Source organism: Filicampus tigris, chromosome 11, assembly GCF_054856515.1.
Source record: "Filicampus tigris isolate MCC_2025a chromosome 11, RoL_Ftig_1.0, whole genome shotgun sequence".
Taxonomy (NCBI): domain Eukaryota; kingdom Metazoa; phylum Chordata; class Actinopteri; order Syngnathiformes; family Syngnathidae; genus Filicampus; species Filicampus tigris.
The window spans coordinates 12,064,628-12,089,941 of record NC_141227.1 but is presented as its reverse complement, the minus strand read 5'-3'; the positions used below and the strand labels follow the sequence as shown (position 1 = coordinate 12,089,941).

The 25,314-nt window shown below is 41.1% G+C and overlaps 2 protein-coding genes across 2 annotated transcripts; both read right to left on the bottom strand.

Moving 5' to 3' along the window:
* Positions 1-299: 299 nt before the first annotated feature.
* Positions 300-8,476, bottom strand: ston1 (stonin 1). Its single transcript, XM_086045457.1, has 4 exons — positions 8,265-8,476; positions 3,802-5,722; positions 2,652-2,854; positions 300-1,416 (listed from the first exon to the last, which is right to left on the bottom strand). The coding sequence occupies exons 2-4, from the start codon at positions 5,660-5,662 to the stop codon at positions 1,351-1,353; spliced, it is 2,130 nt and encodes a 709-aa protein (XP_085901583.1). The 5' UTR covers positions 5,663-5,722; positions 8,265-8,476; the 3' UTR covers positions 300-1,350.
* Positions 8,477-10,053: 1,577 nt separating this feature from the next.
* Positions 10,054-25,028, bottom strand: ppp1r21 (protein phosphatase 1, regulatory subunit 21). The gene is made up of 22 exons (XM_086045533.1): positions 24,354-25,028; positions 23,281-23,349; positions 22,730-22,876; positions 21,415-21,516; positions 21,163-21,327; positions 21,012-21,070; positions 20,795-20,889; positions 20,361-20,413; positions 20,059-20,208; positions 19,872-19,973; positions 19,692-19,780; positions 19,478-19,614; positions 19,297-19,389; positions 15,999-16,126; positions 15,399-15,548; positions 14,706-14,798; positions 14,185-14,436; positions 13,888-13,923; positions 13,673-13,789; positions 13,459-13,557; positions 13,254-13,382; positions 10,054-11,305 (listed from the first exon to the last, which is right to left on the bottom strand). Exons 1-22 carry the CDS (start codon positions 24,411-24,413, stop codon positions 11,276-11,278), a joined length of 2,355 nt encoding a protein of 784 aa, XP_085901659.1. The 5' UTR covers positions 24,414-25,028; the 3' UTR covers positions 10,054-11,275.
* Between the last annotated feature and the right edge of the window lie 286 nt (positions 25,029-25,314).

Sequence of the window (25,314 nt, the reverse complement as noted above, 5' to 3'; positions counted from 1 at the left end):
CCATTCAAGGCTTTGCCACTAGGTCATTGACTGCGCCGTGGTGCCGCCTGTCACAAACACCAAACCAGGAAACACTTTGACCTTAAGATATTATTATCATGCATAGTGTGTGTGCACAAGATGTATCACTTGCAGAGCACACAGCCAAGTTCTTCGTGTAGCAAAGGTTGGGCAAAAGCGATACAGAATGTGGAGGGTTCAGTTTTGCTTAAGTCCAACGAGCAGAAGGCAAAATTTTGTTCATATTAAATAATGGGAAATGCATAAATAGACTGTGATATAAATAAGAAAAGAAACAATGACAAGTCATACAGGTTTATTTCTCATTTTGCTTTGGTAGGACAGGATTTCGGTACCACATACTGGTTATCGGTCTTAATTCAAGGCCTTTGAGTTCACTGTGACCAAGCTGAATAGTCAATAATAAGCATATGATTTGATTCAATGAAAACACATTCCTCCAGAACTGAACCTTGATAAAGGCTTAAAGGCCAACGGAAGGTAAGCAGCACAAGGGATGAGATGGTTTTTATGCATAAAAAAATTGTAGCTTTCATTTGAAAAAAAAAAACGTCTTGGCAGAATGTTAAATAGTTATGCACAATTTAAGACCATGAGTGTAAGTCTTGGGTTTTTGCAGCAGCAGCAGAACACAAAGACATATTACGATGCATCATTAAAACACTGTTTGCCAATTGCCTGTATCCAACAGCTTGTTGTCATTGCCACTAAAACGCATTTAAGCTTAATCAAGCTAGTCCAAATTACAGACAAAAAGAAGCAGCTGGTTGTGTTATTGTGATTACGTCACTCTTCCACGAGGCGTTTACATTTTGATTCTTCTGGATGATGTCAAGCATTTGCCATATTCTAGTGCAAGCTAATTGACCTACTGGTACTTGTCATCAGAACAATGTGGAATGAATAAAATGCTTACAGGAGGAGTCATACCTTTAAATAGGATTATTAACATATAACCATAATTAATTCATGTGTGCAACACGGGGCGTAATTGCAAACCCTATGAAAATCTACTTATCCCAAACAGTGAACACTGCTCATTAATAATAATCTCAGCCTGTTCATTAATTTAGGCTGCAAGTGAATCTGGAGGGCAGTGCAGATGACACAAATGCAAGTCTACATACAGTTCTCATACATTTGTTATTTTACTTTTAACAATTAAATGTAAAGTGCAAGTGTTAGGATAATAATGCATACAGTCTTAAAGGACTAAACCTTCATGAGCAAAACTGGGAATACCAAGCAATGTGAAATTTAGATGAGTATGACAAAATATTATGTAGAAAGTTTATACGTGTGGTTTTTTTAAAGAAGTTTCTTTGTTCATCACTGTGTCATACAGCCGGATTTCTTCTTTGACTCTGTTTCAATCCATTTCTTCTCCACTTCCACCTGCGGACAAAAAAGCAACAAATAGGCGAAATGCAATTGGAGCATCTGAGTAATTATTTTTGTAATAGTGCTTGATTGTGTTTTCATACACAAACAAAAGATTTTAAAATGCTTTAGAGGAGCTCAAACACAAGCATGAGGGAAATAACAGTTTTGAACCTGGACTAAAAAACATATTTTTCAATTTTTTTTTTAAGTATTTAGGTTTTTTCCCCCATTTTCCCTCCGGCTTTGGTAGAAAACAGAATGTCTATCAGTGTTTTTTGAATTTTTTTTCTTCTCCAAAGCATTTCAATGGGCATCAATTAAACGTGATTTTCATTTCACTATTAGCGGGCAGGCCGGGTCCCAACATTCTAATTTGTGCATCCATTTTCTATATTTCTTAAGTGTGCTCACATTATGCACACCCATTTCTAACTCCTATTAGCCAATCCAAGTTGCAGGGAATGAGAATGGTGCTAACACAAGGTCCACTGTTGGAATTGTTGAAAGTTATTTTGGGGGGAAAAAGCTGCTTTGGGTCAAAAAAGTCTCTGAATACAGAGTATATAGACAGGCCAGTGGGCTGTACTTTACCCAGGTCTGATCTAGACTAGGGCTGCCATGATCAGTCGACTAATCACGACGACGATCAAAATCGTCTTTTGTACCAGGCCACACAGAGAAACAGACCCCCGAAAAAGTTATTTTATTTATTTTGTTATTTTTGCGGCGCTTTTTGTTAAAATTCTAATGTTCACATTTTATTATTATTATTATTCATTATTCCCAATGGGTCAATTTATAGTCGTTCACTGTGTTACTTTATTTTGTTCTACATTGTTCTGTTGAGTACAAAAATATTTTATTGATTTACTCTGTTCATCATCTTTGTTTTAAATTTACTTTAAATTTACTTCGTATGTACAGTAAACATTTGCATTGATTTGCTGGACCGTGAAGCAAATGGATTTGTATAAACTGGTCCATGGCACAAAAAAGGTTGGGGACCACTGATACAGGCTATATAGACTTAAATATTGGTACGCCTAGCAATTACACCCACAGCAACAACAAATGAAAAATAGAGAATTTCTTGGAGCATTCATTAAGGGGCCAAGTTAAAAAGTTGGAAGCAAAACAAATATTCCGCACAAAGAGATGTGGCGTAAAGCTTGGTTTATTAATTAAGAGGCGCGTCTGCAGACTTTTGTCCGTATGGTTCACACTGTGCCGCTATTGAAACATCTTACCTGACAATGATACCGTGTCCAGCTGGTCACGTGTTTCTGTGGCTGGATGTCATTGACTGTGCCCAGTGACTTGACTGTAGTCTGTGACACGACGGCGCCCATAATCTCACATTCCATTGTGATAAACGGATACCAGTCACTTGGGATTTCCTGATCAGATCCCAGCTCTAGTTTGCAAGAGAATGAATGAGGGTGGTCGATTGCTGAAAGGGAACAAACAAGGTCAGGGCTTTCACTCATTCTCCAAAACGGCAAACATATCGTCACTTTCCAATTAAATCATGTACTGGAAATCAACATTTTTAGTTTTCTGTTTTCATCCAAAACAAAAAAAAAACATATCTGCACATCAGATTTTAAATTTTTCACCAAAAAATGAAACAGAATATGCATAAAATAGCATACAAAATTAATATACAGTGGACCCCCTCTATTCGTGAGGTTTAGGGACCAGACTGGCCTGCGAATAAAATTTAAAAAGGCAATTTGTGGAGTTTTTTTTGTGTGATGTTTAAGGCCATCTGGTAAAACTAGAGCCACACACCCACCTTCATTGGAACAGACCGCCACCCCGGAAGTCAACCCATACATATTTTTTTCAAGAATATGTTCTATGCAGGCCCACTAGTTGAAACAAGGCATTCTGATTAATATTGCGTTTGTGGAATATGAGAAATCCACCCATTTTTAGCCATCTCAGGGGGCTTCTGTCGACTGAAAATGACATCACAGTTGCTCAGGGCTTAGGTAACAACCAATCATGGATCAGCTTCAGAAAACAGGTGAGCTGTGATTGGTCATTACCAGAGCAACTGTGATGTCGTTTTCAGTCAACAGAGGTGACAAAATAGCCGCCCCTCTGAGATGGCTAAAAGCAGCTGCATTTTGCCGCTCATCTCATATTCCACAAACACAATATTAATCAGAATGCCTCGTCTCAACTACTGGGTCTGCATAGAACCTATTCTGAAAAAAAAATGTTTGGGTTGACTTCCCTTTTAAGTAGTTATTGCCATCGCACTAATATGGGACATTGTGGACTCACAGACCGGATTAGGGTCAACTAACTATAGTGTGAGATGTGTGAGATGAATTGTATCACTTGGTGGAAGCATGGCTTAGTGAAGACTGTGTAGGGTATGCGCGTTACCTGTGTTCTTTGCCGGGAGCCTGTCAATCTTCCAGACGACAGCTGAATAGACATTCTCATATTTGACGCTGCCGACTGACACCTGCATGACAGGCTGAGACTGTGCGGTGCTGAAGGAGCCCAAGCAGGCATTTCTGTTCATACGGGCCTTCAGTGACCTCTGGCGCAGCAAGGCCGCTGTTTGTGTCACTTTGACCCAGTCACCTGGCACCGGCACTCGCACTTCTACATTCTCACACAGTGGATACGTGTCCGATACCCCCATGGTGGAGAGGAATGTTCCTGACATATTAAGAAAGGCCTGTAGCTCAACATAGGCACCTTGAACTGTGACCACAGATTTTATTGAGAAAGGAATTTCTGTGCACCCTAAAAACATTGTCTTGTACCGCATCAGCTCCACCCTACAAGCATCCGGCGGACAGAACTTTATCAATCTGGACGTCTGAAACTCTGTCTCATTCACACACTTGTGGAAGTGGCAGTCCGTGAGCTCCATCCAGACCTCACTGCCATCTTCTGATCCATAGCTCGCATTTGAACGCAACAGGCCTAGGTCGTTCAGGGCAAGAAAGCAATCGCCGACTCCATTCAGGAAAGCGAGACAGTGAATTTGAGTGAAGGCAGTCCGCTCCATGACTCCTCCAAACTTATCTTGTTGTACCCAGATGTGGTCAGTGATCTGCAGTGACAGCTCCTGCTCCTCGTAATTACGCCTGGGTTGGTGGAGCAGAGGCAGCTTAAAGATCTCCTCTTCCATGGAGACCACCAGATCTTCCATGTCTTTGTGTACAGTGGAACCAAACTTGAGCAGTTGTTCGACTTCCGCTTCATGATTCACCTCCAGCTTGGGGTGGTAGCGTTTCTTCTCAGTGTAGGTGAAATGTTCGACTTTCACTGTGAGGACTTTGCGGGGCTCACTGTAACTTTCTATCTTGAGGTCCGAGAGCCGACACTGAGGCAATAGCTGGAACTCTTTGAATGGCTTCTCAAGCCCTTTCTCATAGTACATCTGCAACACACCTCCCGGTAACAAGCGGAGGTAGATCGGTCCCCATTGTCTTGAGGACATACGATTTTTTTTTTCTGGAATCCTGAGCATCAGAGGCCAACCATCTCTTCTGTGGCTACAAAACAACCCCCGGGGTACAAACTGAGAGGGACCCTCACTTATCACCTCACCTTTCAAACTGAGTGGCCGCTCATCCCTCCTGTGTCTTTCCGTCTCTCCGTTGTTGTCTGATTCTGCGGTGAGTCCTTCAATTTTGTTGCAAACGAAAGACAAAGTGTTCTGGAGGTGATCACGTGGAGGCTCACTGCCATCTTTGGTCCGTATAAAGAAACGTGGTAGACCGTTGTCGGGTTCAGAGTCTGAGGAGGAGCTGCCCGCATCAATGCTGTGTCCAGAGCTTTCCCAGAAAGGGTTAAAGTGTCCAGAGTTCCCCCGGAAAGTAGGGAAGGGGTTTGGTCCATCTGAGCTTAGACTCGGGGTTTCTGGTGCAGGAGAGGGAAGAGAAGTGGGAGATGTGCTGGTGAAGCTCTGGAAGAAGTTGCTTTCCTCCCTGGAGTTAGAGCGAAATGGAGACACGACTCTTGAAACGCCACTGGTTGGGGTGCGAAGGGGCGTGTTACTCAAAATACATGAACCCCCACTGACACTTGATTGGCTTTGAGGAGATTCCACTGAGCTGTTGAAGCTCCAGGAAGTGTCTCTGATAGGAGGAAGCACTAATTTGAGACCATTGGGGCGTGGTAGTGCTGCTTTGATACACCCTGGCGACTGTCGGGGCTTCTGTGGGGAAGAAAGTGCCGTGTTGTCATCTTCAAATGTAACCCAGTTCGAGTGATTGGTGGAACACATGGCTGATGGCACTTCAAAACAAAAAGCTCCTGCTTTGCTTTAACAACAGCAGATTCTTATCTGCAAGAAAGGAAATTATGGGAAAGAATTAGAAAATCACTTAAGAGATTACATGGATAACATGAACAATTTTACCAGCGAGCACAAGTGAAGTACATGTTTTGAAATGAAATACAGTATACTAATGTAAAAGTATTTGGCAGCGTCAAATGACATCAATGAGATTTTGTGACATTAACCAAGTCATGTCTGGGGGTTCTTGCAGTACCGTACTGTGATATTTGGCAGTGAGGTACTGTGATATTTGGCAGTGAGGTGACAAGTGACGCACGTCCATTCTCAGGTTGCACTGTAACCTTACCTGTTAAAATAAAATAAACCAAAGTGATAACTTTGTTAGGATGAGTCCACTGTTGTGTCCCTCGTCTTGAATGTAGACGTACATAATTTTAGATGGGTGCTCCACTTTAGTTGACAGTTTGGTGCAATCGATACACAATTTGCTTTTATCAAACTTGGGAAAACTACAGAGGAATGAGCAAGGACAATAAACATGTTTCTTTCAGATGACATTCCCTATATCTTCCGCCCCTTGAAGTCACAAAAAACTCAATTCCATTTTAAGGCGACCAGTGTGGAAAGCTGCCCCTGTGATCCAACATCACATTAGTGGAAAAAAATGTTTGATTGATGGCTGGATGGATGGAGTGCAAATGAATTTAGCTACAAACAAACTAGGAAGTCAAAAATAAGTACAGGCTTTTCCATGATTTTCCATGGTTTATCCCATCCTTTACATCTCAATGTTTTTCTAGGCAGAACTTATGCTCACTAAGCAGAACAGAAATGAGAAGCTGCAATTTTTTTAGAGAACAAGAGAATAAATTCCATACATTCCTTTGGGACATAGAGCCATGCACACAGGAAATGGCAATGTGCTCTCGTTTGTCTGACATATAACAAATATTGCCAAAATGCAAGCTCAACGTGGAAAAACACACCCACCATGTGATGAACCCATAGTAAATACAGCTACATAAAAAATGCTAAATATTACTGAGTCATATCAGCCAAACAAGCTAGAACACATACCAGACCATTAGCCAGACAGACCCAAGTGAGTCAATTGGGTTGCAAAAGGCACCAATCTTTTTTTTTTTTGGAAATGAGGCCAACATGTTTTTGACATCACAGTCATCAAAGGTGGTTTATACAAAGTAAGAGCATCATTTGCTGATGGGTGAGCAATTCCAACATGCTCAATCATGTGGCGAGTTAAGCCAATCCTTTGAAAATACAACAAATTTATATAAGTGAAACAGTCATTCCAGGATAAAAACAAACGAAAACAAAAAAACTTAGGAAAGAACAACCCAATTAGACTTGCATTTGATGGATGTTTTTGTGACCGCAGTCACTGTTATCAAGTGCAAAGCTGACAATGTGATGACCCATTTCCAGAGGCAAAGTGTCGACTCATCAGTCAGCGAGCAGAAGAGAAACTGCTGCTCAGCACACACTGGAAACAACATGCAACAAGCATCACTAGTTAGCTGTTATTAACTTTCATTCCATGGACCACAGCTCTTTCCCATCCCTTATTAAAACAGTGGGGAGGGAAAAACACCTCGAGAATGGGCGTCATTAAGAGCAGTCTTCTTTTTGCTTTACACTTTAAACACTAAAAGTTTAGCATGTTTTGTTTTACTGGACCTTTCACGGTTTACAATAGGTGGCATAACTACATAAGCTAATGAGATCCAATACAAGAGCTGTAACATTTTAACTACAACCCACCCAACCCATTTTTTTGAGTGATAAAACGTCAAGCCCACCAACACCCCCCATTGACCAAATGCCCACCTATCGGATGTGCTAATGACAAAGCTGTCAGCACCACTAAACTTCTGATCCTAGACTCACCCCAGCACAACAGCAACGCCGTTTTGGTTGCCACAGTCGGTGATATAGTGTATATGCCAACCACTATATTAAACAAAGTTACATTTAATAAAGTTGATAGTATAATTTTCCTCATTGGTTTTACTTGAAGCATTATAAGATAAAGAATGAAGAATGAGTACCGGTACTGCTATTAGATTGTGCAGGTGTACCTATTGTTGTGACCGCATGGTGTGTTTACGTTGTAAAGTTTGTTAAACGGGTTGAAGGTTGGCGATGTCGTGCTCTCCAGATTGGACAGAGAGACAGTAAATGTTAGGACAGACATGAAAATACAGGACAATCTCCACACTTCCCCTTCTCGGTATATCCAAGCAGAGTTCCAGGCAGCTGCTGAACACCCCGACACCGATGCTCCGTATCGCGTACACGCAGGCCGCTCTCCGGGTTCGCTGCTTAATAGCGCCTTTGTTTTGACTTCGTGAACTTTACAGTGTGTTCAGTCAGTCTTTACACACGTTTTAACACCAGACAACAATTACTCAAAACACTGCGTAGCTACGACTGACAACAATCATTGCAAAAACATGAACCCAACTTTGACCAAAAACAGAGTTTTCGGCGCATTGAAACGTCGCACAAACTAGCACAACTCCATTGGAAACAGACACGAATGGGGCTGAAGGTAAGACAAACTTACAAATTTAGAAAGGTAGTTCACTCGGTGAGGTCATCACACTTGAGTTTGATGGACGCCGATGATGGCAGGTCAGTTGATTCTCTTCAAAATGGCAGAGTGAATCCCGGGAGTGTTAACGCTGCCTGACTGTCGTCCGACAGGACGCTGCAGAAAGGAACAGAGCTGCGGTGCGTTCACGAATATGGGAAAGGACACACTTCGACTTCGCTTCGCAGTTGGGCCGGAACGACTGAAACTGAACTGAAATTATTGTCATACCCATAGACATTATCATATCATTACAAATACGCAACAAATTGATTAATAATACCTGGATTTAAAATAGTTTCGTAAAATAGGATTGGATTTATTTTAAAAAGGGGTCGATGACCCAAAAAAAAAAGATGCTTGCAATATCTCAATATTTTTAAAAGTGAAAACACGTTTCAATTTTAGTACAGATTTTCGCGAGGAACTTGAAGTAGACGTATTTGCTTTAGCAGTCCACATGATGTGGCTGGCCTGATCTGCCACCCAGTCTTGAGTTTGACACAAGTGATATAGTAACATAAAATACATGTTCCAGACAGATTAAAGATAATGGGTGAAAAAAATATAAATAGAACGATATACAGGATTTTACTCTTTTCAGATCCATACTTAGAAGACATTCCAACACCTATCACTGATGGTGAAGTAGTGCATTTGCTTGGCATTGGTGTGTGGCAGTGTCAGTGTAGTTTGCCCAAAGTCAGCTGGGATAACCTCCAGCTCCCTGTAACCCTGAACAGCAAAAGGGGAATACAAAATATCAACATGGATGGATGGATGGATGTACAACAACAACAACAACAACAACAAAAGGGTTGTGACAAACACCTTTATTTGCGAGTGATGAATCAAGAGTTGGGCTAGAATGCTTAGGTGCATTACCTTTTGGAAATGGTTTCATGGTAGGATGAGTTTGCGACACGCTTTCAACTCAAAGAATTTGAAAGGGGACCTTTGATATCGATTTGGAACTTGAGAGGAAGCTGGTGTGCCCGCAGAAAACCCATGCAAGCACAGGGAGAACATTCAAACTCCACACAGGAAGGCCCGAGCAGAGATTTGACGCCAGAAGCTGAGGACTGTGAGACGATAAACCTGCTAACCATTTATTACCGTGCTGCTCGATCTCCATTCCAATTTTGGGGAAAAACTTTACGACAGGGCTACTGTATTTTCTTGTACAAAGTAAAATGGTAGGATGAATTTGCTGTCTTTTGGGATGAACTAGAACTGAAATTGAGCCAGATCCCTTCACCTCTTATCTTTTTATTGATAAATGGCTAAAATTAATGCACATTAAAAAAAAAAGAAACTTGAAGAGATTCACAGAAAAGTGAAAGATGCTACATCCGCAAAGGGGGGAACTTAGGAACTAATTACATATTGTTCCATTTTCACTTCCTTGTACTTTATGGTTAAGTGGAGAGCATATACAGTACTGTATGAAGTGAACCACATGCTCACACTTATACATTAAATTGGCAATCTCAAATAGTTGACCTGGTGAATTTGGAAGCGGCATTTTTCATCTTTATGAGTGTATCAGGAGCATTAAAAAGCACTACAAACTATAACGGATTGACCAAGTATAATTTTTGCCAGAGAAAGTGACGCCATTAAATAATAATCTTGAAACAGTTCCCGTTTCAAATTAAATGGCACCGCCTTATTTCCCAGTGGTAAACTGGGTGGGTTTTTGGCCGGATAAAAAAAATCTAAAAATGTAGAAAACAACAAAGGGATCTCATTCTAAAGAGAAAATTCTCTTTATTCTGATTCGCACACACATAGTGGGCTTTCAAGAAGGTTACACTGTGAGGATACTAGTACAGTACTTTCCATCATGTGGACACAAATCCATGTGACCCGAGCGAAGACTAGCAAGCAAGCGGTGAGAAGCTACCTTGCCTTACCTCATCATGTCACAACATGCCAGAACTGAAACTGCAGCTGCACATTGCACGCTGCGTGAACCAGCTTGTCTAAGCAACAGTTCAAGACTCCAGGCAACGACACATCCCATTCTACAAACTTTTGAGACACACCCAAAATAAGTAGGTACAGACTTCACATTTTGTGAGAAACAATTGCACATTCAGGAATGAATACATTTATTTTATATTCGGTTTATGTGCATTTTTAACACTGAAACATACAATATTTCAATGGATATAATAAATGTATGCATAAAATAATTTCAACCTGCAATAAATTTTGAGGCTTCAACATCCCAACAGGAGGCCCGCACTTACTTTGATGCTTAAAAAAAAAAAAAAAGTGGAAAAAATAAAGTAAGTACTGCTGCAAAGTAAGTTCACACCCTCACAAGTTGTCCACTGTAGACTTTTTCTTCCATGTAAACAGTTTATCAGTCAGAGGTTCCTTCAACAGACTTCTTTGTGGACTCTCCATAATAAGGGATGGTTTCAAGTGTTAAATTGTTGGTTGATCGTTGCAAGCCCTTCTTAGCTCATGCAAGTGTTAGAAGGGATATACATTAACGGCGTGAAACAATATGTGCATGTAAAAATAACCAAACTCACATTTTGTGTTCAGCAAGAACAGTGTCGTTTTTCCCTCACACACCGGTACACACAACCGTGAAAAACAAAAAGGCTGATTCATTTAACAGGGCTTGGTCTTCAAGTCAGCAAACGTATCCATTTCCTGTGTTCCATTAGGAAGGAAAGTGGTTCATCTCCTATCCTGCTCTGGTCTAAAGGTCAAACAGCTTCCGGCAGAATTTATGTGACGCTGTGATAGGAGGAGAGAAAAGTGATAGGAGGAGAGAAAAGGCCTCTTCAGTCAGTCTTGAGTGTTCGTAATGCCACAATGTAAAATGTGGAAGTTTCTGAGGCTTTGCTTGTGATCCAGTTTTGGGTGTGTGCTGGCGGTTTGGGGGGTGTTGGGGGGGCTCCACGATGTCTTCAAGGTGCTCTCATGATCCCAAACGGAGCCATTCTTTTTTTGGAGGGGAGCCGCTAACGACCTTTGTTTTTCTTGGCATTTGCCTGTAGAAGATATATACAGATATATGTATTTAAAAATTTTTTTTTAAAAACGGCCCACACCCACTGTTCATCATAGATTCCATGCTCGTTCATGTCACATTTTTACAAAATGCACGGATATAACAATTGATTAATTCATAGTTAGGTATAATGTATGTAGATTGATTGTTGTTGCGGAGGAATGGAGTTCAGGTTGCAACAACTAGCAGAAGTGCTGTTTAGTCTAAATTTGTGGTCTAAAAAGAATTATGTCAGCTAGGGCTGTGCGATTCATCAATTAAGCCAAATGTATTGCTCGGAATGATTTCTTTTTTTAGTGGCTAGCGCAGTTCAAAGTGCGAACTTGATGACGCTTGCTGCGTGCATTAACATGTCTGCAAACAGAGAGGACCGACTTTTCAAAAGCAGCCATTGTTGCCGAGTGACTTTTCTGACCCTTCTAGTAACGATTTTGCTAAAGCAACTAGTGACTTTGATTCAAGTTCACGCTAAGAAACAGACAACGTGATCAAAAATCACTTTCACATTGATTTCCGTACGAAGTCATGATCGTGCAGAACACTGCCAAAGACATATTGTATGTAAAAGCAGGGATTTTGACAGCTTGGAAATCTGTATCCCCCAAAAAATGTCAGATATATGTTATCAAACCCAACGCTCGGGTTTACTTTGCATTCCTTTGAGAATCTAGAAACATGCTGGGTCTAGTTTCTGTCTTTCAAGAGAAAATCACCACTTTCAGATCACACACATGTTCTGTCCTGCCATTTGGCAACCTGCTCTTAAGCAGGCCGAATCACACACACACACACACACACACACACACTCAAGAGCAGACCTAATATCTTTTTCAGATGGAGCCAGCAGGTGCGTTTCCCATCAGAACGTGCAGTAAGCACACTGCTACCACTGACCTCCTTGTCCGTCCTGTAACTGGCAGAATCTTTACGACGTTACGGCTCACAGGCTGAAAACATAACTTAACGTCTCGAGAGGCACTTGAGTTTTTCTCACTCGCTCCTTGGTGCTTTTCGATTGTCTTTTATACCGCAACATCAACAGAGTTCATCCATTTGGCACTATATCGGCAAACGCTTAGGGTGCCACTGAATCCGGGGGAAAAAAGAATCATCTTCAGTGTGAAATACAATAAAACTTAGTTAACACAGTTAACGTAGAGCAATTCCCAACTAATATTAATACAAATGGATCGACGTTCCCCACCCCCACCTTTCAATACAAAGAAAAATCTGAAATTGCCCTTTAAACACAAACCTGATTAAATTTTAGTAAGAATTTCAAATGCTCAACAATGTAGAATGTAAAAAAATTTTTTTTAAATCCCTTTGGAATTAATATGGAACAACTGAACTATCACTGAACAACTTTGACAATGTTTCGAGCAATCGACCCCTTATTAACGGACTCCTTGTTATGAGTAAACGTGAAATAATTCTGCTCATGTCTGTTTCTTAGCTGGAGTTTTCGCTCCCGAGGCGCACACAGAACATTTGCTGCTGTGTGTCCATTTGATGCCGTGTGTCTATTTTACATGCAGAAATACTGGAATTCAGACTCGTGCTACTCGTTTTTGGTGTCAAGAGCCTCGATACTTTGCAGCAGACTTGCTCACTGTCTGACGTTGCAAACCCGAACCGATTCCAGATGACTGGCAAATGGTGCCTCTTTTGTAAAGTAGCTCCGATCTGTCCGCTCATCAGCAACAAAAAATCATGCAATTATTTAACATTGTGGAAAATATGAATTGGAAAGATGTTATCCGACAAATGAAAGATAACTGTAAAATAAATGCAATTGGATTTCCAATGCTAATGGGGAGGGGCGGCAGACAAAAACCTTGCTAGGGCGCTACATTGCAACCCCCTCGGACTGGCACCCATATTCTAAGAGTTTAAAAAAATAAAATAAAAAATGGTCCTCAGTGTACCTTGCTGCCCAATTTGAGCATGTCGATCTCCTCTCTCTGTTTACTCAGCGTCTCGTTCATACTGCACAAATGGTCACTCATCATGCTCAACTGGTCCTCATAGCTCCTCTTGGTCGTGCTCAGTTCATCCTGTGTGGCACACGACACAATTTCAAAACGGGGAACTAGTGCAGTCTGTGGTGCTTTTATTGGAAGATTGACATACCTGCAGGTGTGTGATGTTCTGACTGGCGCATTTCATCTCCTCGACAACAGTCTCACGTGATTTCTCTGCAATGGCTAATCTCTTGGCCAAAGCGCGATACTAGACGGATAAAGTCATTATTGCAATATTTTTCCAAATGGCTAGGAAAATGTTATTTGCTCAAAAGCAATCAAGTTGTTTTTCCGATCGACTTTGATTCAAGTGAAGGTTTCACCTCAGAGTGGAAGTGCACTGCTTTGCTGTCTGACACCTGGAGCTGAGTGGTGAGTTCTCCCACTCTGGTCATGTAGTGAGTCTTTATCAGCTGCTCCCTGGACTCCTCGTCCCCCACCTGCAAAACACACGCAACATCCTGAAATGTTATACTCGATTTATCCAAGGAGAATACGCCGCTTTGAACTTTTTCCATATAAATGCAGGGCCACTCACGTGCTCAGCTATGGGTACGGTACACAACATGCCAACCTGGGGAGAGGAGACATAAACACAGCTGTTGACTAAACTGCAACAATAAAGCCTGCCTGATCATTGAGGCCCGACAAGTTCTGGATTATAGGGACACTGTGAACTGCAACAGAATTCTTCTACGGTGCTCCCTCAACACATTAGATGTCTGAGTTTTATCTCTCAAAAACGGCGTGGGAGTAACACATAATAAATGTGACAGAAAATCTGGCCATGAATAGGACATTTCCTCTGCAAGATCAAATTAAAAAGTGACTGTACCAGGCTGGTGCACATCGTTTCTTTGGCAGCGGTTTTCAGAGGCGACTCTACTTCCTCGTGGTTGTGTGTCACCGAGCTGACCGCAGACGTCTGCGAGTTCTGACCTTCCCCAAGAGCCGTGGCGAGCTGCGCTTCCAGGTCTGAAATACGCTGGTTCTCCTTTTCCAGCCGCACCTTCCCCAACTGAGCTTCCAGGAGCCAGTGTTCTTTTTCCTGCTCAAGGCGCGCAATCTTCTCCTGACTCTGTTGCACCTGCAGGAGGCCAGCAGAGCAAAAATAAGAACAGGCGAACTAAGGGATCCGAGCACAACGATTAAGAAACGGCTGGAAAATACAAAGCAAAACAAAAAGAATCCGGTTAGACTGAGCTTGTTTTGCAGCAATTTCAAAAACGGAAATACTGTATTCAACTTGAAATGGCATTTATTTCCCCCATTTCAGCCTCACACGAGACAGCCACATAACGCCTACGGCCACATGCAACCAATTTAGAGTGACCCATAGAGGAAGCAGCATCATACCTGTTGAGTGAGACCTTCTCTACTCTCAGTTGAGCTTGTGAGTATCCGGCGATTGGACAGCGCTTCCCTGTATGGAACGGACTGTGGCCTGGGCTAAACTCAAGCAGTGACAAAAAAATAAATGATGACATATTAGTAGGAATGTAACGATTCACTGAAGCCCCGATTCGATTTTCAGTTCTCGATTCGATTTTTAAAAAATCACTACCATGCTTGTCTCTGTGCGCTAGTGTGATGCTGCAGCCATCCACAAACGCAATACACAACGATGTTTGGCGCAAGCGCATAATTTGATCTGCACATTCGAAATGTGGTATGCATCTAGAATGGGAAAAATTTTTTTTAGGATTCTAAATTAGTATATTCTATTGATTTAGTTATGTTGTCTTTTGTTTGCTGTATAGGGCTTGTGAGTGCTGAGATGTCCAAGTTCGATTCACCTCGATTCAAATCAATTATTCGATTAATCTGTTAGAATCGATGTTTATCGATTTTCGATTAATAGTTACATCCCTACTATTAGTATCTTACAATACATCTATCTAAATGTGTTTTCACAACGGCAAACAACTAACGCTATATAATAAATACATTGTTGAATATACATATTTCTAAATATACTTCTTTTCTAGTTAACCATCATAGTATTCTGAATGCTCTTTATCTTCACAAAAAGAGGCTGGGAATGCCTACCTTTCTGAGCGCATCAATATAAGCAGCTGCTTTCTTTTTGTTGGAAAGCATAATCTCAGCTTGTAAAGGGTTAAGGGCTGCTGTGTTTCCTCTGGGACCGTAGCCCGATGACGTGAAGAAATCCAAGTTATTGCTGAAGAATGTGGCAAGCTGCAAGAAACCACAGATATTAAGTCTCATAAAATTCAACCCTTAGCAGCCACATGAGATGGAAGGCAACAGTGACGGGTAAAATAAATGTCTGTGCAGTTAGGATTTCTCCTGCAGAGATACCCAATCTCAAAATACTCCCTTCACACATTCTGTGCCAGCATGTGTGCAAGCCACCGCACTGGGCCCCCCCATCAGACACATCTTTATTCAAAAAGAGAAATCATTTATCAGTATCTCTAGCTGGGGAGCAGCTGCTAAAACTGTGATTTTTGACAGTAGCTTTGAAAATGTAACTGCTGGCCACCTGAGTTCTGCCTATAGTGGCAATTTAGCATCATGATACCAACTGCTGTCAAATCGCAATTGTCCATCAGAAGGCGTAATGTGTTTGCGTGCGGGAGAGATGAATCATGAACCTGGCTGCCGATCGCCCCCTATTGGCCGTACCTTGCCTGTACTGTTGGTCAGTGAACTGAGGGAGCCCAGCAGACACTCTGTGGTGGTGAAGAGTTTCTGTGTGGCAGTGGGGAGCTCCTGCTCTAAGCTGGCCTTCTGGTTGTAGTGCTTGGACATTTCTATTTGCACGCACACACACATACATGAAGAAGAGCAAGAGAAGTATCTGTATTGTGACCATTTTCAATTTATATTTGAAAGGAATGCAGTCGAAGAAGGGACATGTATAGGAAGAGCTGATAAAAATTGCCAAGCCATATAAAGTCAGTGCCTGAATTTAACCACACAATGAAAGTTTTCAGCTGGCAGTGCAGCGAGTGGATTTCTTTAACAACCATGTTCGAAGACAAATTGTGTAGACCTACACTAGGTTTTGCTGTTTCAGAAGGTAGTTTATTATTGGGTTGTATAAAGCAAAGGAGATTTGCTGGAACTAAAATAAAGTAAAGAAATTGTGATGAGGTCTGTTGAGTCCAAACTACAGCTCAGATTTTTTTTCACATCTTTTTTAGTTTAAAGCATAGCCCAGATGACCTGCACTGCTGACACTTACATACAGCAAGGCTATGAACTGAGTTTGTTTCCAAAAGTTGACTTAGTGTTGGGAACTTAAGTGATTTGATTCCTATATTTAGTGACTCTTCTGACCGCTCAAGTGACCGCCTACTGCCTAGCGAGTTAATTCCCACAAAGAAACAGACAACATGAGAGTAATGATTTTCACAGTGTTGCCGGTTTGAAAAGAAAAAAGCGCAGTGCAAGTCAAGCACGCTGAACATAGTGACCACCATATCTCACCACTAGATGGCAGTGTCTCTCAAACTGTAGCAATAGACATACAGAAAGGGAAACAGGGTTCAGCTTCATAGGATTGTTTGGAGTAACAAAGTTTAAACTTAAGGTGGACTTTCAAGTTTTTCATGTCAAATTTTAAATGGTCAGATATTAAATATTCTATTCTAGGATTTCATAAAAATAGTTTATAATAAAATAATTGTGATCCTTAAAAAGTGTGAAAGGAACCCTAACCCTAAATGTTAACAAGGAGTTTGAGTTGGGGTTGGTCATCATTGACAACCAAACCCTTAATCATGCGTGGTGGGATTACGACTACTTTCTTTCTCTTTTTTTTATATGAAGAAACATCCATTCTCTAAACCGCTTAGCCTCACTAGGGTGGCGGGTGTGCTGGAACCTATCGCAGCTATCGTTGGGCAAGAGGCAGGATACACCCTGAACTGGTTGTATAAAGTAACATGAGCAGATCATTTACAATGAAGACAAAGAGCCTGACTCTACCAGATGTTATGATGAGGGCAGTAAGGAAAGTGAAATCAAATAACAACAACCATCTGGAGCACTGCCAACTACCAATATAGTTTACAGAACACTGACAAGACATTGCTCAAAAATAAATGAGCAGACATGTCAAAAAGCAGCTAGTTTCTCAATCTTTGTTGTTGTTGTTGCTGCTGGTTTAGACGATATGAGCACGACAATCATATTGTTTTATGTACGCCATTCTACCTGTCAATGTTTGTAAACATCTATTTAAATGTGCTACATTTAACATTATTATATTAGTGATGAGCAAAAGGGTCAATTGGAGGATTATATAGGACTTTGCTTTGTTCAAATGCTATCATACATAATAGGCTGCAGAGCTGGGCATAGTCCCTCCGTCCCCGAGTTTCCGTCCTGCATATTTAATCGACCCACGTGGTCCCAGTCGGTCGGAGTCAGCCAACCGGCGTCGAGGACAGACTTAACTGATGCCACGTCACACGCGGGTGCCGCACTCCTGACACGCGGTCGACAAAAGGGCAAAATAAAAAATAAGAGTGTTGTGTACCTTGCAGTCTCACACACATAATGAGATGTGCCCCATATTGTTTTTATTTCACCAATCACCGTGCGTGTGTCAGTTGTTTTTGTTTGATATTTTTTCTTCGTTTGGTGGCGCGTCTGATCGTGCGACGCCTGCGTGTGACGTGAAGATTAAATTCTCAACGCCGATTGGCTGTCGCCGACGAGGGACGGGCCGGGACCACGTGGTTCGATAGAATAAACAGGACGGAAAATCGGGGACAGGGGGACAATGCCCAGCTCTGGTAGGCTGGACTAAAGATGTTTCCAGTTTGTGTTTCTTGATCATTTTGTGTTAAAATGCATAAAATTGTTTTTTATGTTAACTTGTTAATGCAATTCAGCTTTCAAGTTTGGTTGTGGTGTCTTGCCTTTTTAAAAAGATTTCTTCCATTAAATTAACAATGTGACAAACAACTCCAAGGTGTGTGACACCGATCCCTGTGATGGGGTTAGTTGTCACAGTGGGTCAGTGTCTTTGCCTGTTTTTTTGGGGTGTTTTTTGCAATGAGTTGCATAATGAAAGGGATACATTTCAAGACAACACCGTAGCCTTCATTTTAATGTAACAATGACAACTGAAGGATGCTTTGATGAGCAACTCACACTAGGGTAAAATGTAATTGGTTAATTCTTAACACACCCACCTCCCCAGCTGTAAGAGGGTGTGCACACTTGTGCAACCACTAACTTTTAATTGTTTCTTTTTTTCAGTAAAGTTGTAGAGGTTCTAGATCCTGTTAATGGTGGGTTTTTTTTTAAATTATTTATCTTGATTCTTTTTTTTTTTGTCAAGTTAATGATGGGGGGAAAAAAACTTTCCAGGAAATCAGATTTTTTTTCAAGGCCATATTATATTGCCCATCCTTAGTTAGTCCCAACTTCTGCTCCAAAGTGATGGGCACATCGAAGTAAGAATGGAGGGGGATAAAGTGAAACACCCATTAGACGGTACACCTAAAGAACAATTGTTAATAACCTGTATATTCTTCAAACTACATATATGGCTATGTTACCAATTCAGATTTTTTGTTAAAGCCCATGTTTTCATGCGGTCGTTCAAATTACAAAAATAAATGCGACTTCTGATGTGAACGGAATGCCGTTCGTGAAATGACATGAATGCGTGCAAAACACGTCACGATAAATGAGTTCATTTATAGAGTTGCAATCTCCTAGGTCTCCTTTGTTTTAAATGCTATTGCCTGCTATCAAAATTCCATTCCACGAGACGTTTGAGTGCCCAAACTGATGCAACTTGACTTCACTGAATGGCCATGTTTTCCCATTAATTTGTTTTCTTCCTGGATTTCATTTCTGTATTTCAAGAATACAAAACCAGGAATCATGAGGCTCAAACAGTGAGTGGTTCGGGCAATTATCTGACTCAACCACAGTTCATGACAGTGAAACGGCTGCTTACCTTTAACAACATCATGAAGAGTATGCAAGCAAGCCGCCAGTTGGGTGAAAACAGCAGAGGTGCTACTTTGTGGCATACCATCCTGACGAACACCTAAGACAAAACAGCTCATATTAAGTCTATGAAAAAAAGCATGGGACAAAAATCATAAAACAGGTTTGAATAATTCATGTTAACCTACTGGGAAAGGTCAACAGGTTAATGTAGTTCTGTAGTTTGTCAAACACTAAAGTCACTCTCTTCACATCGTTCTGCAGTTCTCGATTCTTCACCGTAAGGGCAGCAGTGCAAAGTGGTGTCTGGCACTCCTCCTCTAGGCTGGCAGGAGACGACAGTTAAAAAACATCCTCCTCCACTCTCTGCCCTTATCACACATATGCAAGAACATTGCTGACCTTTTTTGTTGATAAGGGAGAAGCTTTTGTAGGAAATGAGTGTATGTGGAGAAAATGTCACTAAAGTTCTTCAGCTTGTCCACAGTCTCCTGCAATTCAACAACGTAATAAAATAGATGTTGGATGGATGGACAAAGACAGAGGACAGACAAATCATGTCTTTGTCGAAGAATCTCTCACCAGCACTGTGACCGTGTCCTCCGTGATGCTTTGGTGTAACTGCAGAAAACTCTCCTCCAGGGGGCGGACATACACAGCATTCTCATGTAGATATTGAGAGAACTGGCAGGAGAAAAAAACGTTCATATTCAAATTCACATGAGATGCAGTATGTATGTATGTTGCATGTGCTTGCTATCCTACCAACCTTCTGATTCAGGGGAGAAATAGACTCAATAGAAGAGTCCAGTGGATAGATGTGGACTCTCTGCTCAGTGTACGAATGGAAATTCAGCAGACCAGCCACCAGGTCCTGAATGAAGCTCAAGGCTTGACCAGCCACATCGCGGGCTTTTAGCTGAATTTAGAAAGAAGAAAAAAAAATAATTAAGAAGTTTATTAAAACTACAGCATGTGCAAATGTTCAAAACAACACCATTGATGTTTGAAATGCAAATCAAAATAGAATAAACAGTACATTACAGATGAGTCCGTCCCCTAAACACCCACCTGATGTCGTCGATTGTGTGCCGGCACATTTAGACTGTTGTAGTCGCTGAATTCTGGAGGATTGGAGGGACAAGGAAGGAGGTTCAATGAGCAAAATATTCCCCATCAGTCATCCTAAATCCTGGGGGGATTAGGATCAACTACAGGATGTACTCGTTTTACGACGACACCGACGTGACGTTTCAAGCTTACGGAAGCGCAATGAACAAGCGCAGACGCATAAAGAATACATTGTTACATTGCAAAATAATAGGTTTTCTATTTCACTTCTATGACCTGTGTGTTTACTGCAATTATGACTTTACTAGATCATTAGCACAGGCTAGTCGTAAACTGAGAAGCCCTTGTATGTACTTACTGGCAGAATACAGTATGTCTATTGCATTAATGACAAAACTCTGTTATACTTTGATTTTTGAGTTTAGAACACTCACTGGTGTCGTTAAAGGGCACTTTCTCCTGGATGACGCTGCTGCTTTGTTTCAGTTGTCTGTTCAGTTCTGACTGGCATCTCCTTAACTGCTGCTGACTGCACACAAAAGTGCAATAGAACAATTTGTCACTCAGGCAGGACTAAGCCGAAAATCCTTCATGGAACTAAAAAAACAAAACATAACAAAAAAAAAAGACAAAAAAAACAAGGAAACGTACCACTCCTCTGTTCTCAATCGGCAATCTTTTCCCTCCCTCTCCAGAGTCTGTGTTTTAACCTAAAAAAGGAGGAACACACAAATACGTTCAAGTCATCTTACAATCGCATGATGATTCGTCCTTTTGGCTTTTTGTTCTAGCTCATCCTCACCTCCAATCGCGCCTTGTCACTCTGCAGCCTCTCGATGGTTTCGGTGAACTTCGTAGTGAGTCCATCCACGACAGTTTGGTGGTGTTGGGAGTCTTGCTCCAACTCCTCTAGACGCGCCCTCATCTCAGCTTCCTGCCTCTTGTGCTGCTCGTCTGCCTCGTAAAACTGAAGAACACACAGGAGAAAAACAAATACGCGTAGACTCCTCAGTATCTTTGGCCAAAAATAAATCCAATATTAATTGTACATTACTTGAATGTGAAGCCTCTCATTTTCTTCAATCTTTTTCTGCAGGTCCTCATCAAAAACACTTTGTGTCCGTACACCATGGTGTGAAGGAGAATCTCCTTTATTCTGAAGGGGGAACAGCAGCAGCATTGAATTATTACCATTCAAATTTATGAACGTAATTTGTTGAGTGTCTGATGACATAAACATTCACACTCAAACTACTGATCACAAAACTTATTTTGGTCTACTAGTGTACAATAACAGCCCATCTGGCAAAAATTTTGGATATTGGGCTACCGAATATGGGCTCAGGCCGTCCTGTGTGTTGTATGCACGTTCTCATCGTGCTGATGTGGGTTTTCTCCTATTACACGTAGGCTACACATCCCAAAAAGACGCATGCAAGATTAATTGAAGAAAAAATTGTCCATCGGTGTGAATGGTTGTTTGTATGTGCCCTATTGTTATTGCTGCATTTAGTGATGTTACTCATTCAACGCTTTTAAAGGATTTTTAATGGCAGCAGTATTTCTGAGCTGCCCTTTCTTTTATTTGTTTCTATTAGTAGAAAGGTAGGATTATTCATAATAAAATTAACTACAACATAAAAAAAAAAGACAAATTAGGTTTTCAGCACTTAACATTTAAACTATATCAGTCGAGGGCAATACTTGTGCAATTATATAAAGTGTTGTAGCCTGTAGGAACAAAGCACTTGTTAGTCATCCAATGAGACTGCTTTTGATATCTATTTAGCCCTTCATTTTATTTTGGTTGCACAGTGTTTTGGTTTGTGCTATCCTACAGCATCTTTGTAACTTTTAAAAAGGAAGTCAGCTCAAACATTGTCTTTACAAGAATATGTTCTATACAGGCCCAGTAGTCTAAACACAGCATTCTGATTAATATTGCATTTGGGGAATATGAGTTAAGCGGTAAAATCCACCCAGTTTTGTACATCTCAGGGGGCGGACATTTTGCCACTCGCGGTCGACTGAAAATGACTTCACAGTTGCTCAGAGCTCTGCTAACGACCAATAATGGCTCAGTTTCAGAAAACAGGTGAGCTGCAATTGGTCGTTATCTGAGACCTGTGACTGTGCTGTCATTTTCAGTTGATAGAAAGTGGCAAAATGGCCGCCCACTGAGATGGCTAAAAGTGGGAGTCAATATTAATCAGAATGCCATGTTTAGACTAGTGAAGGCACATAGAACATATTGGAATTTTTGGGGGTTGACTTCCACTTTAATATTTGATAACAAGGAAAATGATTGGGATTACAGCTTTAACAGGAGCTGAACAATATATCAATTCTAGTTCCATCCCCATGATCACCTTTCCTCTTTTGCCCTTAGCTTCACTAGCAGCCAGCTCCTCTTGAAGAAGCTCCACCCTCTTCGCCAGCTGCTGGTTCCGAAAGCTGAGGCTGTCCATCTCCTGCTCCTGCTTCCTCAGGCTCTGATCCCTCTGCTTCAGTTGCTCCTGAAGACAAAGAACCAAGCAATGAAAAAGGAGTAATGGTGCAGCAAACATTAGGATTCCCTGAGAATCACTAGCCTCTTTTACACAGAGATCCTGCCACATTTCTGAATAAGGGTCTTAATTATTAGATGTGTGACAATATCACATCAGCATCTGATGTGACAAGACTCTGACAGTGAGAAGTGCTTCCAGGCCAAAAGGGCAAGAGAGGTAGGTCTTCCGTGTCACACATTCGTCTTTGTGCCCCCGTTAAAAAAATAAATTAAAAAATTGCCAGATCTCTGTGTAAAAGGGGCTTTTGTTGGGCATTGCAATAATCGCTATAGGACCATGCTAAATATTTGAGGAGGCAGAAAATAAACCTAGAGATGCACAGTAGGGCGCTGTGATTTATCTTTTTTTACTTTGAGGGAAGCAGAGTTGGCCTGCTCATCAACAACTGCCTTCTTCAGCACCTGGTTCTGGGCACGCAGCTGTGAAAATATACACAACAGGATAACATGAACTTTACAACTTTTTTAGTGGACATCATTTCAACATAAGGCACACTTGTTTAAAACCCTGCACAAGACCAGCATAACCGTGTGTGAGGGACAACTACATAGTCAGCACTTCCGGAGTGAGATATAGCGGTTCACTAACTGGGACATCAGTCAAATAGGAAACAGCACACACTGACCAATGGCCATGCAGTCAGCTGACATGGAAACAAAGGGCATATAGAGGAAAAAAACGCTCATTGGTGCCATTTAGAACTATTTTACCCATATGGAATTTTTAAAGTGAATAACCACATGACATTGTGTGCATTTTAATGTCTAAATGTAACGATAATGTCAAGACACCCAATACACACTAATCCAAACAAAAGAGTTTGGTCAAGTATCTTAGTATCATAATAAATGATGCTGTTTAAATAAGAGTTTGAACATTTATTGTAATGTGATGAGAAAACACACATCCTCACTAGCTATATTATTTGGTGTACCTGACCAATCATTTTAAAAAGTTTTTTTTTTTCAGTTTTAGAGGACTATGCAATGAGATGCGAGTCAAGATAAATATCTTTTCAAGATTTTTCAACAATCTTATGTCCTGTAGCTAGACAACGTAACCAAAATTTTCACAAGTGAATATAGTAGCACGAAGTCACGAACATGTTAAATCACATTCCTACATTTATTGAAAAGCAATAGCTGGTTCGTCATAAAACCTACGCGTGTTACACGACATGCATTTGCATGTTGAAGGTTATTGCTAAATACGCTTTGTGATGTGGGACAAAATGTCATGTCTTCACAGTGGGGATATCTTGTTGAAATGATCAATTTAATCATTTCACACTGGCTAAAATGGTGAAAAGCAAAACATTAATAGGTGTGAGGGTAGGGGGATAAAATCACATCTCAGTAACCCTTTAGTGACAGTCTACGTATATGAAACAACACAAGATAATTGACATAAAGGATAACTTTACCTTGGAGTACTCCTGTGCCAACCTGCTGTATTTGGTCTGCAGATCCGTGACATTGGCCATAGTTCCTCGAAAGTTTGTCGCGTCCTGAGAACGCGAGCGATGTTACCTCCTTCTGTGTATGAAGTAATTTCCCAAAGAACTTGAGCAAAACTCTCCACTCAGCTTGACCGTCGTTATGAGCGAAAACCCGGACTAGCTCCGGTTAGCAATCCCCCAAATATTACGTTCTTGCGAGCTGCTTGTTGCACTACAGTAAATCATTGGCAGTGTGCACATCGCCTAAGAGTGTGAGCCACAGTTTTTAGACAACGTAAACGTCGGTGGTCATCAGAACAACGCAATGACGCAGATGCGGATGTTATTAGAACTTGAAAGAGGTGTGTTGAAGTTAGCATTATCAGCGACGACAGCACGTAGCAGGCTAACTAGTTAGCAAAGTAGCAAAACAACCCGGTGGTGCCAAAAGGCACATCAATAAAGACGCTGCGGAGTTATGCGACACAATACTCTCCAGGAATACAGTCAAATAGGAAGAGCAGCTGTTATTAAACTGGAAAATAAAACCTTGACAAGAAAGTCATCATCTATAATACTTTCATTTTATTATTATTCCTCGGCGATCACACAAGGTACTAGCTGAGAGGTCAGAGTTCAAGGAAAACAGAACTGTCGAGCAGCTCTTCTTAGTGTGCCCTCTAGCGGTTGGAGGTATACTGTATAGCGAAAGCCAAAAACAAAACCACAAAAGAAAAGAAAAGAAAAGAAAAGAAAAGTCCTTAGATATAGCAAACTCGAGCAAAAAGTCTACTTAAATAAAACGTATTACTTGAGATGCTTTAGGAGCTCCGTAGATATGAGAGTATGAGGAGGAGCAAAAGATATAATGAACTGCATTAAAGTATAGGTATTTGACAAAACAAACAAACAAACACGAAATCCTAAATGCCCCCAGGGAACATAA